General features: G+C 39.1%; 1 protein-coding gene across 4 annotated transcripts; it reads left to right on the top strand.

Moving 5' to 3' along the window:
- Nucleotides 1–841: 841 nt before the first annotated feature.
- On the top strand, nucleotides 842–17,122 carry LOC146645906 (polymeric immunoglobulin receptor-like). 4 transcript variants are annotated; one of them, XM_085394560.1, is made up of 7 exons: nucleotides 842–1,007; nucleotides 9,482–9,817; nucleotides 11,590–11,934; nucleotides 12,287–12,346; nucleotides 12,951–13,058; nucleotides 16,017–16,057; nucleotides 16,142–17,122. In XM_085394560.1, the coding sequence occupies exons 1-7, from the start codon at nucleotides 968–970 to the stop codon at nucleotides 16,259–16,261; spliced, it is 1,050 nt and encodes a 349-aa protein (XP_085250686.1). In that variant the 5' UTR covers nucleotides 842–967; the 3' UTR covers nucleotides 16,262–17,122. The 4 variants fall into 4 exon arrangements, with proteins under 4 accessions (XP_085250686.1, XP_085250685.1, XP_085250688.1 ...); XM_085394559.1 differs by having other exon boundaries at nucleotides 12,284–12,346; nucleotides 16,142–17,120; XM_085394558.1 differs by lacking the exon at nucleotides 842–1,007 and adding an exon at nucleotides 8,553–8,745 and having other exon boundaries at nucleotides 12,284–12,346; nucleotides 16,142–17,121.
- The last annotated feature ends 1,978 nt before the right edge of the window (nucleotides 17,123–19,100 follow it).

Raw genomic sequence — 19,100 nt, 5'->3', positions numbered from 1 at the left:
TGTGTGTGTGTGTGTGTGTGTGTGTGTGTGTGTGTGTGTATTCCTGTCTAGCTATTTTTGTGAGGACCAACAGTCACTTGTGAGGACACACAAGCCGGTCCTCACAAATTTGAAGGTGTGTGTGTTTACTGTTCATTTCTACTGTCAGTGTGTAGTTGGTTTTTGTGTAGTTGTGCATGTTGTTGCTGATTGTTTAAAAGCTGTAAGAATTTTTTTAAAGTAACAAAGTAACACAATGTGAATCTTACAGGTCAGAAAAAACTGCAAAGAAAAACCTTACTGAGAAAAAAGAAGCTAATTTCACTCAAAGGAAACCAGCAGCTGCCAATGACTTTTAAGGAGGTATGGCATACCTCCTTAAACTCACACTCACTGTTGGTAAATTCATTATGAAATATGAAAAAAATGACTTATTCTACAAAAAAAAAAAAAAAAAACCTCAAAAAGAAATTCCCCAGAGTTCTTACCAAAATTTGTCAGAGAGAACCTTTTACAACCTTTAATAACACAGGATGCTTTGTGAAAACCAGGATTTACATTAGACCTCAGGTCCTGCTGCTCAGACTGCTTTCTCATTTCTCAGTTTCAACATGGTTGATACTTTTAATCACATCCTCCTTTTGGGTCTTATTTCCTCCTATCAGCCATAAGATGAGGGAGACACATGAGGAGAGAGGAGTCGAAGCTGTTTGATAAAGTGCTTTGTTACAATGTACTCTGTATGTAATAATCTCAGATGTTGGAGTTGAGTTTTCTTAACAAGGCCCGTGTTAAGAATTTTTTTTAAAATAACAAGGAGGCAGGAAACAAAGGAAGAAAAGAAAAAAGAGTGATGCAGAGGGGAGGAGTGTAGAGGTGCTGTGGTGTTTGGAGGAGGGACTCCTTCAGTTAGAGAAGTGAGGCGTCACAAGTTCCTGGTTTCCAGTGAAGAAGAAGAGAGGCAGCAGTGAACCATCAGAGCCTCATCATGAAAGTCCGTCACACTCTGATCTGCTTCTTCTTCCTTTGTGAGTACATTCACTTGTTCTTTCTGTCACTCTCCTTCTTCAACATGTTTCTGTTGTTAAACATGATGATCAGAGTCAGCTATGAGTCACTTTCATGGACGCTTCTATTCTGACTCTGGTTGCAAACTGCTCGGACACAAACCTCCTCCTGCTGCCAACAACAAAAAAATATGGTTCTGTATGTGAGCATCACATAGCTGACCGAGTCTGACTCAGGACGGTACAGATGTTACCTGAGTGGTTCATCCAGAGACTTTGAGGTCACTGTCACAGACGGTGAGTTTTTACTGACATTAATCAAATGTTGTCAGAGTGGAGCTGTTCAGCTGTTCCTTATTTCCTGTCATATATCTGCTGTTCCAGTGGTGGATGTTCATGTTGAACACGAGCAAAGTTTGAGCTCAGTGTCTGTACAGTAATCCCTGTGAGCCAACAGCTCACACTGCTCTCAACACTCTGTTTCTAAGTTTGTCAAATCTATTGTTAATTTTCACCGGATGGATGGAAACAAAAATCTAATTGGATGATTTTTAAATGATTCTAAATAAGTCTAACTCTCACTCCACTTTGCAAAGTCCGCCTCTCTACTTCTGATGGACTGTAGTTGTGACGGTGAACATTAAAGTCTGAGCGTCAGAGTTAATTATAGTCAGAGTACTATAGTGTATCTTTAATGAATACTCTGGCCTGTGATTGACTCTACGACACAGGAAGCTGAACACAGACACAAAGAACCATAAATGACAACAAAACACAGCAAAGTGGCTCCATTGTTTTTGTTACAGACACTTTCCTTCCTGTAAGGCATAGGTGTCAAACTCTGGCCCGCGGGCCAAATTTGGCCCGCAGCCTAATTACATTTGGCCCGCGAAGCCATACCAAATGACTATTAGAGCTGGCCTACTGGTATTATACAGCTAATATATATATTGTTTAGTATTAAGCTTTGCTTGTTCCATATTCAGTTTTTCATCAAAACGTGTTTGAGTCCATAAGAAAAGATTCATTGTTATATCTAGAGGAAGATTTTTTTTCAATAAATATTAATGTTAGCCCGCGACTTTGTTCCAGTTTTGAATTTTGGCCCACTGTGTATTTGAGTTTGACACCCCTGCTGTAAGGCCTTTGTGACTGAGGCCTTACTCGCCTGTGTGGACTCTTTACTCGTCTAATTCTTTGACCCAGTTTGTGTTGATGAGCAGAAATGTTACTGAATATGTGACAGCTGATGATCAGATCTGTTTTCTCTTTCAGTATGAAGACGACTCCAGGACTGTGATGAATTTTTCCGACGAGGCCTTTGGCTCTCTGAACAGCGCCCCCTATAGTCACAGCAGTGAAGTCATCGGGTACATCAGGTGAGTTCTGATAGCAGAGAAGTCATAATAATCAGATCTCACTGTGTTGGTGTTCGTACAACATCATATTAACTTAAATTCACTTACTGTGAAGCTTAAACCATGCATACAACTCTATTAAATAAATAAATAGAAAGTCTCCTCTCCTTCCATTCACAGTAGAAATTACAGCCTTAATCCCAACAATGACTGGACATTATTATTATTCTATGAGAGCTTTTTACTCCTGATCTGAACATTATGGCTCCATAATGAAGTGGGTTACACGTTTGGCTTGCAAGTGATTCCAGGCAGATACATTTCAGGAAGGGCAACTGGTGGGAAAAAGTAGCTTCAGTCAGCAGCATGAATAGACACTTTATGTACCTGAGCAGGTAACATGAGGCAGACGCAAAGGCTGAAGGTGAGGAAGGATTGTAGGGTTGTGTTGTTTCTGAAAGATGTACTCCTTCAGTGGAGAACTCTTTTCTCTTTTTTCCAGCAAGTCCACTATGAGAACTGGACTCCAACTTGTGCAATGTAAAGGCTCAACCCACCAGGACATGGATCCAATCAGCAGAGACTTGGACCAAACCTGCTCTGCACTCACATCACAGGAGACTCTGGATTTGATCATTTTCAAGCCTCAGGCTGAAGTTTGTTCACAGACGCTGAAAACTGAGAATCGATAAAATATAGAATCCTTTCAAAATTACTGAATTACATAATTTCTATCATAATGAATTTGCTTCTTTATGTAAATGTAATAATGATCAAAACCAATCACAGCACAGAAACAGCTCTTCCTAAAGACATCAGTGACCTGAAGATCCACAGTGACCACAGAGAGTCTCAGTTTTAGAGCGTCTCACTGCTGCCTTCAACATTGTTTATTAAATGCTAATTCAAAGACGGTTTAACATGTCAGGTCCTCGACTGACTCTCATCATATCAAAAGTTTAGAAGTTTTTATGTTTGATCCGGTAAATTCCATCAGGGGTTGGGTCTGCCTGATGCTCCTTCCTGTTACAATAGAGCTTTTCTTACAATAAAAAACTGCTGTTGTTTGTGCCATATGAATGAAAATTAAATGATCAATTGAAATAAATGAAGGGAAACATGTCAGAGCCGTTCATATTCATGTCTGTGTCTGTTTCTTGTTTAGAGTTAATCTCGGTTTGGCTTGTGTTATTCTGGCGTCTCTTTATAGGCGAGTTCTTTTTTGGGGAAGACCAAGCGCCCCAAATTTCACAAGAGAACCCTCAAATATAACTATATTATTTTTATTAGTAGAGTTATTTTCTGAAATTATTTTCAAATGGTACAATTTCCAAACTTTCTATTGACAACAGTACAGGACAGAACAAAAACAGGTTTATGTCCAGTGTTGATGATGTCACAGCGTCTCACACAGAGGCTGTTTGTCATTAATAGTCTCAGTAAGACTTTCACTGCTGCAGCAGAAAGAAGATGCAGAGGTCATTTAACAACACAAATCAGTGGTGCACATTTAAAACACAATTTAACTCAGATACAGTTCAGACTGTCCTGATGATGCAGGAACATCATGTGACTTATAAAGTGTCTGCTTATTTTTATTTGTTCTCTAAATAGCGTCAACAACATTGTAACCTTCTGATCCACGAGTCTGCTGGGACATCACGAGCGTCCAGCCCAGGAGCTGATGTACTTTATTATTTTATTCTGGTGAAAATGGGCGTGTGGCCCCCCCACACTCCCTAGCAGATCATTACATGGAGAAACCTTTGGAATGCAAGCATGCTGATCCACACAGGTATGCACACATGGGTATTCACAGACGCGGACTAAAGCTTTCTTGGCTGCTGCCTCAAAGCACACTGTGCGCTGTCTATCTTGCGTGCTGCACAATATCGTTTATTATTTAGTAAATACTGATATCTATGACTAGCTAGTTTATTGTGATGGTGCTTTGTTTTCTCTATTATTATGTTGCTCTTTGTTGTTTGCTGTCTCCTCTGTTTGTTTTTGTTTGTTTGTTTGTTTGTTTTTTTTCTCTCCATACAGGTGACCCAGGAGTTTTTTTTTTTTTCTCTCTCTTCCCCCCCCTTCTCACCGTCTCTTCTCCCCTTTGGTTTTCTTTCTTTCTCTCCCCCTCTCTCTCTCATTCATTCCCCCTGTCCTATTTATTAAAAAAAAAAAAAAAAAAAAAAAAATGACAAAGGATGAACTGAAGCTCTGCCATCACGTAATGTCGCACACTGCTGTTTCTGATGTCATTTAAAAAAAAAAAAAAAAAAAAAAAAAAAAAGAAAATGGGCGTCAGTGTTTGTTTACAGCACAGCTGCAGATCCAAGTGACAGCAAGTCAAAATGATGTTACCTGTCTTTCCAACAGCCTGTATCCAGTTTGGTTATTGATCCGTTTTTATCCTTGTTTCACTGCAACATTGAACTTTTGGATTAAACTTCCAGGAAGGCTGCTCACACTCAGGGAAGCATTTCCTTTTCAGGGAACAGTGTTTTATTTTTCTATATATTCATTTGCATTTCTTTGTTCTTTGTCAAAAATAAGGGCAGCATAACAACTGTTCATTTGCATTAAATAAAAACTGACAACATTGCTTTACATGTTTAATGAATTTTGAGTGAGATCAGAGCTCAAACATGATATTTGAAAACTATGATGTGATAGTTGGAATCCATGTGTAACAGTATCGTTTAATAAATGTTGTCAAATCAAATGTAGCCGCACAGGACAGAATTACTGGGCTTCTTAATGTGCATCTCTTATTGTTGGTGAAGACAGACTGAACAAAAATGTCTTTTTTTCCTCTTTACTTTTGCCCAACAGCAACCATACGGACTTATGCTGAACTTTAACAGCATGAGAGGAAATGTGGCAAATTAACAGAATAAAGGATAATGGGAAAAAAAGCACCAGAGCAATAGGAGGGAGTAAAGAAATAAAAAAAATACAAGTACAAAATATGTCAGTGGCCTCTGACTGTACAGAACAAAATACAAAGAGCTAAATTACACAAGCCTCGTTTAAAAGGTGCGCAAGTGTTACATGTATTATTTTATAAACACGTACTTTCCACAGCACTATCTCACTCAGGATATTGGAGCAGACAGATGATGTTGCAGCTTACATGCAGAAAATGTCCTGCAGGTCCTTTACATCATCTTGTTAAAATACTTTTTACCACTGCAATACACCAACGTGTTTCAACAAGTTATGTGCATATTTACAGATTTCTTACCAAAAGTGTAATCAGATTACTTTTTTCAAGTAAAGTAAGGGATTACTATTGCAAAAAAGATAATTAGATTACTGTTACTTTCCCGTAAGCACGCTGCGTTACTCCGTTACTAAACCGTGATTTTGTTTGCGAGAGTGTCTCATCACAATCACGTACGCGAGTGGTAGCAGCTGTGTGCAGATCAACAGTGGATCATATATCGAGTGCGGAGAGAGTATGAGCGTGCAGCGTTTAAAGCGTGGAAGTACTGACCTTACTTTGACTTTGATTCCATAAGAAGTGACAAAAACATTAGTGTCCACTGTTCACTGCGTGGGAAGAAAACTTCTTTTTACAGCGAAAAAACCCCCAAACGTCCGAGCAAGCACCGAGTAGCTACGACGTAATGGGAAACTCACAGAGAAACCCCGGAGTCCCGGACAAACCTCCACCCACCCCACTCCTGCTAAACAGGCGACAGTAGATTTAAGAGCGACAGGACTCGCTGAGTCTTTGATTTTATTCATTTTCTGCTGTTTTACTTGCATCTATTTGAAAGAGTGAGTTTAAACACAAACAACTATTTTATTTTATGTGCTGGAATGTGCAGAAAATAGGTTTAAATTAAAGACTGTTGTATATAATTTAATTTTTGATTAATGCAGTGTAAATGAAATTAAACGATTAAAACAATTTTTAAAAGAGACTTTTTTTTAATTGATGACATTTTATATGATGGATTATGTATAAAAAATAGAATTGGGCTAAAGGTCTATTGCTTCATTAGGTATTCAGGTTGTATCATGTTTTTTAAAAGTAACTAATTACCTTTGAACATAAGTACTCAGTAAAGTAATGGGATTACTTTTTTGAAGAAGTAATCAGTAATTAATTGCTAATTACTTTTTTCAAGTAACTTGACCAACACTGCTTAAAAAACAATCACCTCTTCGTGACAGTCTCATCGAAGCAAAAAGAAAAACAGGAAGAGCCAAAATGCTTTTAAGGGGAAAACTGCAGTTAACTGTTAAACACTGCCCCCTGCTGACCACGTTGTGCAACTACACAAACCAATAAAATGAACGTCTTCAAGTGCAACATGCAGATAACAAAAGAAAATGCACGGACAATACAATTAAATGACTCAACATACATACAAACAAACTAACTTTTTAAAAACTCTCTTCACACTTTAAATGGATGCTTGCTTTACTAAAGTGGGAAACATTATTAGCAATATTCACTCGCTTACACAAACAAAAAGCAGAAAATCTCAAAGAACAGTTTAAAGATAAAAGATGTTTCATAAAACTTTGATCTCATGAAAGTTTAAACTTGTCTGACCTTGAAAAAGAGGTCAAAGGTCAAAACTAATGTGATATTGGGAATCCCCTAATATCATTCACTATATGACTGCATGTTAATGCAACCAATGACATTAAGGAACCTTATTTTTAAACAGCATTCCTGTCATTCTGACGTTCAGATTAATATACCAATCCTGACCTTGAAGGAGAGGTCAGAGGTCAGACGTGACATGATATTTTAAATCTTCATGTAGCTTTTTTTTTGCCCCTTTACAGCTTTATTTTAAAAGCTACAGTGAAAAGTGACAGTAAAGCACAGGAGAGAGAGGAGACATGCGGCAATTTGAACCAACCCCGCCCTCAGCCGTGCGGCATGTGGTCGCATGCTCAGCTAAACCAGCGACCTTCATATAGAGCATTATGCTGACATTACATACCACACTTTGAAGCATCATGGTTTCTCATTTATAAGAAGTTTTGTCAATTTTCAACCGATAAATCATTAAGTTGGCTTTGAAGACCTCGGTGGAAGTTTCAATGGATTTTCAACATGACCCCACTGTACAAACTTTTATGTGAATTCATTGAAAACTTTGTGAGCTCTCGTGCTCACAGACAGAATGACATGTACATATGCAAACACTACCAAAAACCTTACCTAAACTTCAGAGTTTGTGGCACAGGCACAGAAAATGGGGAACTTTTCAGTGTGCATCGTCATTACAGACGTCGCAGCTTTGCACGGGGTGGATTAGCAGAACTCAGTTTACGAAGTTAAGTTTCCTTCATTTTATTGTGAAACGAGTCACTCCACCGTTTAAAAGTAATATTTAACAGGACAAAGTTGTATTAAAAGAAATTCAAATTCTTTTCCCGTGGTGCACATTAGTGGACAGTAAAGCTGCATTAATGAGAGCAACCACAGCAACCCCGAGACACTAAACTTCATATTTACCAAAGAAACCTGAAAATCTAAAATTGAATGTCTTCAAAGTCTCAGCAGTTCATGGTCAATGGAGATGTTTCCTCTTTGTTATTGTGAGAATAAAATAATTCTCCATGTAACAACAGCACAGATATTAACTGTTCCCTCAGTGCTGTTGAGCAATAATTTTGTCAAACTTGGTCAGTGTTGACGTTCAGCTTCCTTTTCTGCCACGAGCTGACCTCAGACGCATCAACAGGAAGTCGAGCTGTTGCAGCTGTTATAGACAAAAAACAGCCTCAATGCAACTTTTTGAAATGGACAAGAATGATCCTCTATCCTGGGTCTTTGTGCTGGATGTCATGTTAGTTATGATGTAATATTGAAGTCTCATTATTATGTCCAGTCAAAATGAAACTAAGTTAATTAAATAAGGAATTATCTAATAAAAATATGAACACAAGATTCCAAAGATCTCATGGAAAAACTTACATCTTTAATGAAGGTCGGACAGACTTACAACCTCAGAGTCAGCAGGTACTGAAATGCTGTGAAGTCTCAAGAACAATATGTATAAATAACAATGACACTTATGATCATTTAAGAGTTTTAATATTAGAAGAAGACTAAATGAATTTTAGCTGAGGTGGAAGAATCAGCTGGACACATCATCACATTTTAAATTAGTGATGTGAATTCTGGTTTCAGGGATAAATGTAAATGTAAAGGTGCATGAATGAGCAGGAAGCCCTGCAGCAGACTCACAGACGGATGCAGAGGGGAGGAGTGTAGAGGTGCTGTGGTGTTTGGAGGAGGGACTCCTTCAGTTAGAGAAGTGAGGCGTCACAAGTTCCTGGTTTCCAGTGAAGAAGAAGAGAGGCAGCAGTGAACCATCAGAGCCTCATCATGAAAGTCCGTCACACTCTGATCTGCTGCTTCTTCCTTTGTGAGTACATTCACTTGTTCTTTCTGTCACTCTCCTTCTTCAACATGTTTCTGTTGTTAAACATGATGATCAGAGTCAGCTATGAGTCACTTTCATGGACGCTTCTTCCATTCAAACTGCTTTTATTCATGATTTCATGGATGTGTTTGTGGCCAGTATGGACAGAAGAAACCATCACAGTGAGACATTCATGGACATGTTGCTGCTCACTTCAGGACTTGATAACATGTGAAACCATCGTTTCAAACACAGCTCATTACAAGTGTTTGTTACTTCCTCAGTAAAATAAAGGGAACAAACTCAGCCTGCTGCCTTCAGAGTTTATCGACTTGGCTGAACTTTAATTTGACTAAACTAAGACAATCTGCCTGCAAACACTTTGTTCCTGATAACTCAGATGAAACAGAATAAACTGCCTCACATCCTGCAGCCAAATATAAAACTGTGAGTCATCGCCTAAAACCAAAGTGTGAATAACTCAGTAATGTTAAGCTTTTAGTTTCCTCTTGATCACAAACAGTTTAGTGTCAGAGCTCTAACAGGACTGAATGTGGATCTTTGTTCTGATCAATGAGGAGAGAAAAGTGAAACAGAAGATGATGTTTAAACTCTGAGCTCTCAGTGTTTCACATTCAGACTCTAGTCTCAGTGTGTCTGTGTGTGGATGCTGTGATCAGACTGCAGCTTCTTACAGGAAGTACAAACAGTAACTGTTGATGGTTCATGTTTCCAACAGCTCTGCAGGAGGGAAACCCTGAAGTCAACAACAACAAAAACATTTCATTTGGAGTCGTTGGAGGAAATCTTACAGCTGGATTCAGGTTTTCTGCTGGAACATGGAAAATATTCTGCAGAGGAGAATGTGAAGGAGAAAACATTCTTATTAATACAACAGATGAGAAGCATCAACGTCACAGATACAGCACTGAATATATAATTGTAGAATATACTCCTGCTTTGTCTGTGAACATCACACAGCTGATCATGTCTGATGCTGGACAGTACAGCTGTGCTGTGGCTGAATCTCCATCATCAGTTTCATACAAACAGTTTGAAGTTGTTGTTGCTGAAGGTGAGTTTCAGTCTAAACTGTGCAAATGTTGATTTCTCTGTTTTGTCTCTGAAAGTCTGAAGAAAAGTTTTGTGAAACTGAGTTTTTTACTTAAACTTTTTATCAGTTTTCACAGGCAGCGACTCTCTGAACAAAACTCCTCTTTACTAAACTGTTTCTTTAACTCTAGTCATGTATATAAACTATGGAAAAGAACATTCGTGCCATAATCTCCATCATGTCAGGATGATGTGAGTGAATCGTGCTGCACAGAACAGAGCAGACAGACACATTTATTTCATCAGACGCTGTGGTGGAGGGTTGTGGGCAGGAGACACTAACAGCTCTATATGAGATCGGCTAATATGATATCTGAGGTCTCGTCTAAGTGATCAGCTGATCTGCTTTCTGTGGTTGAGCTGGACGTCATGAGCATGAACTAAACTGTGTTCAGTTTCTGAGTCTGAAAATGGAAATCAAAGGTTTGTGTGTAAATTAGAATTTATCTGTTTGATCCATGTTTGTATTGCACAGGATTCACTGAGGCGTTCTTAACCTCACACTATTCTCATGTTGCTGGATTAAATTTGAGGCTCTGCTCTGTTGGCACAGTGAGTCCTGGTTCATGTTTCAGTGATGATGTTGGGTTTCTGATTCCTCTGATCACCTGCACAGGAACTGAAGCGTTCAGGGTTAAAGCCTGAGTTTCCTAAACCACAGTCCTGTGTGGACTCACTGAAGCTGACATCAGCATTAGCATGAAGCTTTTCACCAGCTCGCTAAGTTAACCCCTTTCAGTTTGTTCACATGAAAGAGGCGGGAGCAACATCTGACCAATCAGAAACATGGAGACATCAGAGCAGCTGATTTTGAGAAGGAAGATAAAACTATAAAGAGGTTAAACACACACAGTAATACAGACTAAAGTAAACTGTGTTAAAGGCCTGAATGAACGCTGCCATCAGTAAGACTGTGAACGAGCTACTGGACTAATAAAGTTTAGGTTTTTGAAGTGATCAGTGTCTCAGCTCATTAAAACACAGAGAATCTGATGGATCATAATCAGCATTTCATTAAATTCATGTTTAAAAGAAAGGTTTAGTTTTTACTCTTTCAAATGCACCTCTTGTTCGAGTTGTGTGCAAATCTGATGTGAGGTCATCGAACAGCTGCTTGTTTTAGGATCAGATACTTTGATTATGAAACAATAAAACTGCAGTAGAAAAAAGAATCAGGGAATAAATTTGTATTTAATAATTAATATTCCTTCAGGCATCAACAGGGAGAAGCAAAGACATTAAACACCACCATCTGCTCTCAGAGGTCTCGGTTCCAGCGATCTGATTGGACAGTAGGTTGTGGTTTCCTGGTGATCTGTGATCTGGAACATAACCTGCTCTGGAGCAGATTAGCTTAGCATATATATTAGCACAGTGATGTAAACGGGTAATAAGTGAACCAGCTTCATATTAAAAAACACGATTAACCCTGAAGTTACGTGGACAAGATTAAATCCTGCTTTGTACAGTAAACACAGTAAAACCTCCAGAGTGACACTAGCAGAGTGTCTGCGTGTGTCACTGTTTTATGATGATGTTGTGATGATGGCACGAGGAGGTCGGGCTGAAGCTGAAGAATTCACTTCAAATCACTGTTGAACTCACTGTTCCAGCCACAGACTGGTTGAACTGGGCAGCTCCCAGTGTAACTGTGGGTCAAACTGCAGTTATTGTGATCAGACTGCATCATCTTCAGCACAGATAGTAACTACTGATCGTTTGTCTCTTTAACAGCACTGCTGGATGGAAACGATGATCAGCTGAAACACTTTGATAAAGAAACTGGAAGCTCTCTCACAGTCGGATGTTCCTTTAATCAGGGTGGAAGACATAAGTACCTCTGCAGGGGAGAATGTGGAGAGCATGAGGTTCTTCTTCAAACAGATGGTGAAGATGATTTCAAAGACAGATACAGAATTGGATTTAGAGGAACGTCAGAGGAGAAATATAAAGGAGGAGGAATTCTGTATGTGACGATCACACAGCTGACTGAGTCTGACTCAGGACGGTACAGATGTTCTCTGAATCCAGCTGCTGGTCAAGGTTCATTCAGAGACTTTGAGATCAACGTCACAGATGGTGAGTTTTTAGTGACATGACTCCATTTTTTACGTCTTTGTGGACTCGAAGATTTCTATTTCTTACTGACAGCAATGATGTTTTGTCTAAAGGCCGTGTTATATTTAGCTACTGATAGTTATTTTGATATTGATCACTGAAAAAAAGAAAAAGAAAATACAGTTTTGAAACAGAAGGATGGTTTTCTTCAAAGTTTTCCAAAATATTCTAATTCCACTCAGACATGTCTGACTTTGCCACAGTGGATTATGGATTATTTTACACCTTGTGTATGAAAATGAGCAAAGTTTTAAACAATAACATTTCACAACCACATCTAATACAAACTTCACTCTCTGACCTTCTTCAGCAGTCGTCCAATCAGCCTCCTCACCTTCACTCACCACTGAGCAGTCTGAGAAAACATCTGCAGGTACATCTGCCTACTGGTTCAAGAGATGGAACTTTTGAATAATCAGAGTTCATATTTTAGGCCCTGAGCACAGTTATGAGTTTGTTGTACGAATGCCACCATCCAGTCAAACATGCACATGATGTTCTCCATCACAAACACAAGAAAAGGCAGATTACAACATAAATGTTGTTACAAAATATTTTACAAAAATATCTTACATGATCTACTCTAAAGACTTAGTAACTCAAACTACAGCTGGTGTAACGACCAGAAAGAGTGAACAGTATTTATTCTGGTAGTCAAATATTTACATATGATGAACTCACTCCATTAACTTTCTATGAACTGTTGTTGCTGCAGAACCTTTTTTTCTGCTCTTTTTTCTGGTTATTCATGACATTCTAGGCTTTTCCTTTGATGGTCATCAGTGGAACAACTTCCCCTCTTTCAACCTTCAGTAAACACGAGTTGGAACTCATGTTTCCACATGCAGAGAAATGCTGGATGCTCGTTGCAGACACTCGTCTGTTAGTTTAGGATGATTCAGTGATTCACAAAGCAAACAGGGAGCCAATCATCAATCAGCAAATCAGACTGAAACATCGTTTTTCTGCTGTCACAGGTGCGCTGCTGCATGTGATCATCACTCCACTCATCATCATCATCATCGTCGTCGTCCTCTCATCACTGGCTGTTCTAATAATCTGCATTAAGAGGAAGAGCGACAGAGGTAGGACAACAAAGACACAGCAACAACAGAACTTTCCATTTACGATCAAACACTGAAACTAATTTTACGTCACTTGTCAAAGCTGCAGGGAAACATAAAAATATTTTCCCTGACTTGTTCTTTGTGACTCGTCTGCACGCTTTGGTTTGAGGACAGTGGAGAGACTGATGGACGTTCGGCTGCACTGAGGGCGATTTCAGGAGGACTGAGTCCTTCTCTGTTTCCGTTCTGACTGCTCAGTACTCTGATTGGCTTGGTGAGAGGTGGAGCATTCAGGAGGAAGGACACGATTCACTGCTTCGTTAAATTATTGATTTAAATGCAAAGAAATATTAAGGGACCGCCCTTCATTTACTGGTGCAAAATGCTGTGGTACGGTTTTATCTGGTAAAAGTTAAGCTGGATATTACTCTGGTTCTGGCCTCCTTACACTGGCTTCCAGTTGAATTTAGGATCTAATTTTAAATCCCTTTACTGGTTTTTAAATCCTTACATGGTCTGGTGCCTGTATATTTGTCAGATCTGCTCGTTCTCTCCTCGTTCACTCCAGTCAGCTGCTCAACTGTTGCTCTCAGAGGAGACCGAGCGTTCTCCATCGTGGCCCCGAAGCTTTGAACTGTACTCTGCTACTATGCCGTGTGCTTCAGTGTTGGTCTTTAAATCCAGGCTAAAAACTCATTTTTATTAACAGGCTTTTGACTCAGTGCGTAACTGACTCTGTTATTTTTTTATATTTATTGTTACGGTAACTGGAGGGACTCAAACGCAGGACTCCTCTGCTCAAAGGAAGAACAGAGGCTTGATTCACCAACACCAGGTGAAATGTGCGACAGTGACAAAGTGCTATACAAGAGTGCGGGGATCAGGGCTCCAGGGAGTCCACGGGGAAAAGCAGGGGAACACTCTCACTCACACCAGAATCTCTGTAAGGACCAAGGACAGGTCCCGAGGGTCCGTACACAGGGGAATGATGTTAACACAAGAAGCAAAAACCAAGGCAACCAGATTAGTAGTTTCCTCACCAGGACTTCACTGGCACAAGTCAAGCAACAGTATAGCCAAGAGCAGTAATATGAGTCAAAGGCGGGAGCCCAGGATGAACTCCGCCCAGGTGACAGAGGAAGAGAGAGAAAAAACGAGAGCAGAATATTTCTCAGGCAGATCTGCTGAACTGATGTACAGCACAAAGCATGATTTAAAATTGATTAAAAAGTAGATAAAATCAGGACAGTAGATAAAATCAGTAGTTAAAATGTAAGTTTTGAAATTTAAGCTTAAAGTGTGGATTTGGTGCTTTATTCAAATGCAGCTGAGAACAGGTGAGTCTTCAACCTGGATTTAAATAAACTGAGTGTTTCAGCTGATCTGAGGCTTTCTGGGAGTTTGTTCCAGATATAAGGAGCATAAAAACTGAATGCAGCTTCTCCGTGTCTGGTTCTGACTCTGGGAACTGATAAAAGACCGGATCCAGATGACCTGAGGGATCTGGAAGGTTCATACTGGGTCAGGAGGTCATTGATGTATTTTGGTCCTAAACCATTCAGAGCTTTATAGACCAGCATCAGAACTTTAAAGTCTATCCTCTGACGGACAGGCAGCCAGTGTAAGGACCTCAGAGCTGGACTGATGTGGTCCACTTTTTTGGTCTTAGTGAGGACTCGAGCAGCAGAGTTCTGAATGAGCTGTAGTTGTCTGACTGATTTTTTAGGTAGACCTGTAAAGATGCTGTTACAGTAATCAAGCCTACTAAAAATGAATGCATGGACTAGTTTTTCCAGGTCCTGTTGAGACATCAGATCTTTTATCCTTGAAATATTCTTGAGGTGATAGTAAGCTGACTTTGTTATTGTCTTAATGTGTTTTTCTAAGTTTAGGTCTGCATCCATCACTACACCCAAATTTCTCGCCTGGTTTGTGGTTTTTAGATGTATAGATTGAAGTTCTCTGGTGACCTGTAATCGTTTTTCTTTGGCACCAAAGACTATTACCTCAGTTTTGTTTTTGTTTAGCTGGAGAAAATTGTGGCACAACCAGTCATTGATTTCCTCGATGCATTTACCAAGAGCCTGTACAGGGCCTCGGTCTCCTGGTGACATTGTGATATATATTTGTGTGTCATCTGCATAGCTGTGATAGTTTATTTTGTTGTTCTTTATAATCTGTGCCAGTGGGAGCATGTAGATGTTAAACAGAAGGGGTCCCAAGATGGAACCTTGGGGAACTCCACATGTGATACTTGTCTGCTCAGATGTGAAGTTACCTATTGATACAAAGTATTTCCTGTTTTCTAAGTATGTCTTGAAGTAAGCACAAAAAATACAAAAATGAAAAATCCCTTTAAGAATGCATCAGGTATTCGTCTTTTCCTGTAGAAGAGGAGACTGTGCACAGTTTTCATGAGTTTAAAATAAGATATTGACTCAGGTCTTAGTAAAGCAGAGATGTGAAGAAGTGGATCAAAAGTATCAGTACATATCTGGGAAACTTCAAGGTCAAAGAAACATCAGGAGAAAACAGGAAGACAAACAGGATCTGACGTTCAGGCTCATTGAACAAAACACAGGCGTTCACCACAGACGACTAAATGAGCCTCCGATTGAAACAGTGACCTGGTTATATCTGCTTGTACAGTATCTATGAGCTGACTGCTCACTGTGACCTCAGTAAACTCTTTCCTGCTGCAGCCAACATGCTGAACTGAGCCTTTTAAAACAGGAGTGCACAAAGCAACAGCTGACATTACAGCAGATTATTCCATCTTTAACATACAGTCTATGCTTTTTACTACTGAGCTGATAGAGTGAACAATAAATAAATTGATAGATTTATAAAAATCCAGATGTCAGACTGCTCATAACCAAAAAAATAATAATTATGAATGATCTCTCGTATTTCTTTGTCACGTGCACTGAATGATTGTTCCCTCTAACAGAGGAACATCCTTTGTTTGTTCCACAGGTTTGAGGACCAGAGGAAACTCAGAGGGCACAAACATGGAGGTGACTTTCTTTCTAGCACAAATGATTTAACCAAGTCAGAGTCTCTTCTTTTTATGTGAAGAAGACAGTTTGTCTCTGTTTCAGGACGTCCACTACGAGAACTGTACTCCAGGTTCTACACGTGAAGACTCGACCTACCAGAGCCTCGATCCAGCCGGCAGGGACCAGGACCAGACCTACTCTACACTCACACACCACACATGAGACTCTCTGGATTCACATCTGGGTTTGTTTCAGTGCATCAAAGACACAGTTTGTACACAGACTGGATGAATCTGCTGTGAATTCATCCTCAGTCTGTACAGTTTCCTGTCTGTGGTTCTGACTGTGTCTCTTGGAATTTGGATGCTTATCCTTTTTCATTTAGTTTAGGAAGTTATGATGTTTTATTTTTGGTTTGATTCGTGTACTGTCTTATTTTCTTCGTTATGTTAGCCTTCACTGGCCCTAAAGAGAAATTCAGCTCCATGAACTTTATCACTTTTAAAATGAATAAATTTGAAATCATATTCAGTAAAAATGACACACGTGTTGTTTCAATACAAGCAAAACCAGCACTTATGACATGTGTCACAGTCAGCAGATGCAGACTGGAACTTTTTAAGGCAGCAGAAGAAAAGGACCCGTGAGGCTCAATAACAGAGATTGAATTAGAAAAGTACAGAAATTTTGCACCAAATTTTTTTTTCCTGTATGGATACCTACTGAATGTTTTCAGTCAGTACTAAAAAGATATTGTGTTTTGGTACCCAGCCCTACTTGCATTTCATTTCAATTGCAGTTTTCAAAACCTGTTCCAGTTCCTCAGACACCATCAGAGCCTTTTTTGAAAGCCCTCTACTATCAGGTCTGCAAGTATCAAGTGTTTTAAATTTTGACTGTTTATTATGTACTTATTTGTTTTGGTTGGATTAAGTTTGATATTAATTAGATCAGTGCAGAGGAGGAGCCAGACATTTGAAACACCCGGGGCTTAGCCCTAAAGGGTAGTATGCATGTGGGATTTTTTTTTTTTGGGGGGGGGGTGGGGTTAGAAATGACTGAAAGATTAATTGGCTCTGTTTTGAGTTTTGTTCAAAAAAGAATGACTTCATATAGGGAAATATATATATCACACATGCAGGACACCTTAAACTAGTTTTTTAATTAAGCAGCAAGACAGAACGAAGTCGGGGCTGTATCAAGACACAGGGACTAAACCCCAATTCAACCAGACGCAGAACTGATCCAGAATTAAAACAGGACTACAACAGTTCAAAAGCAGGACTACTGAGGACTTAACCAAGACAGAACCAGAATCAGAACTAGATGATAGTAGCACTAAAAATCATCATAGACCTGCACTACACTTATTTATTTAATTCTACCAAAGTACAATATTTAGATTGAGAAAAGTTTATATAATTATTTAGCCTTGTTGTGCAAACAAGCCTGCATAACTTAATAAATATAGAATTTGAAAAATAACAAACCTAAAAAGAAACACTAGGTACGAGATACATGAGTACCTATGATACAGTGATACTTTTAGTAAGCAACCATTTGACTAACATGTGTGTCTCACCTGCTCTTGTTCATCTCTGTTCTGTCCTCATTCTCCATCTCAATCTCTGCTCCTCTCTCTCTCTTTGTGCTGACAATCATCAAATATACAGTTGAAACCAGATATTTACAAACTCTTCAGATCAAAACACAAACACTTTTTTAATTGTAACATCAAATCAGACTAAATGTTTATTTTTTTAGATTGATAAATATAAAAACATATGTGTTAACTTTAAGAGTAAAGAGAGAAACTATCTGTATTTCTTAATTGCAAATGGCACCAAATTGTATTCAAACTGAGCCACATTTATGGAGGTCCACAGTTCTGTTCCTGGTGTTTTGGTTGACATCTCTTGATGTTCCCATGTCAAAGAAACAGGCTCTGTGTTTTGCCTTATATGCATCCACAGCTGTGCCACCAATTTACTCACATGGACTCTACTAACCAATCAGAAGCTTCTTCAGCTCAGAATGGAATCCTCTGGAGTTTTCTTATTAATTAACAATAAACTTAGTGTACATGTACTCCTAAATTTAATGAAAGTGATAAAAAATAGACCGCTCTGTCTCTCTTTATTCTGACATTTAACTAATTCAAAAGATATTTCAATATTTATCTAAAACAAAAGTTTACTCTAAATTGATGTTGTACAGTAAAAATGTTTTATGTTTTCTCCCTAAAGTGTATGTAAATATCTGGTTACAAATGTGAATATCCTGCTGTGTACTGAAATCCCTCTTGTTTTGCATAGAAATATACTGAACAACATACAAAGCATAATATATAAAATAACATTTACCTGAGTTTTTTCTTTGAAAGAAGCCTCTAATGTCCATTCTTATATTTCAGTACATAACTGAAACCGAATTAGTCGGGGAGGGTAAGAACTGAAAATATGAAATAAACACACGTAAGCTAAGACTCTCTAAAAAATAGCATTTGTTCGGCTTTTCATTTCGCCATTTGTTGATTCACTTGAAGAGCAAGTAACGTAATATTGGTCAAGTGATCAGTTTCATATCAATCTTTCGTGATTCACCGTCATATTTACATTATTTGTACGGTACGAATGATTTGCTTTGGTACCTGGTCAAACTTAAGCTCTCCTTAGTATGGCTGGCTCCGTCTCTCCAACAGCGCACTCACAGGCAGCAGCTGCCCCGCCCCCTCGCTCAGTCGCTTAGTGCCTGAGCTTGGATCATACCAATATCAGGGGGGATTCACGCACAGTCGTAAATTCCCACAGTGTGCACTATGTGCTTCGAATATTGTGTGTACTTTTTGTTTTATACAGTTGTCAGCCAGGCATCTAACTATGAAAAAATTACACTCCAAAATACCCCGGGCTTCTGACAAAACAACCCGGGCTTAAGCCCCGTAAGCCACCCCCACGCTCCGCCCCTGGATCAGTGCCTTTTTAGTCATTAATTTGATTATTTAATATTAACTGTTTAGGGCAGCACGGTGGCACAGTGGTTAGCACTGTTGCCGCAAGAA

This window comes from Rhamphochromis longiceps, linkage group LG20, assembly GCF_057381845.1.
Source record: "Rhamphochromis longiceps isolate RC_006_pf linkage group LG20, R_longiceps_female_GT1.1, whole genome shotgun sequence".
In the NCBI taxonomy this organism is placed as follows: Eukaryota; Metazoa; Chordata; class Actinopteri; order Cichliformes; family Cichlidae; genus Rhamphochromis; species Rhamphochromis longiceps.
The sequence above is the reverse complement of the archived record's forward strand: the minus strand, read 5'-3'. Positions and strand labels throughout refer to the sequence as shown.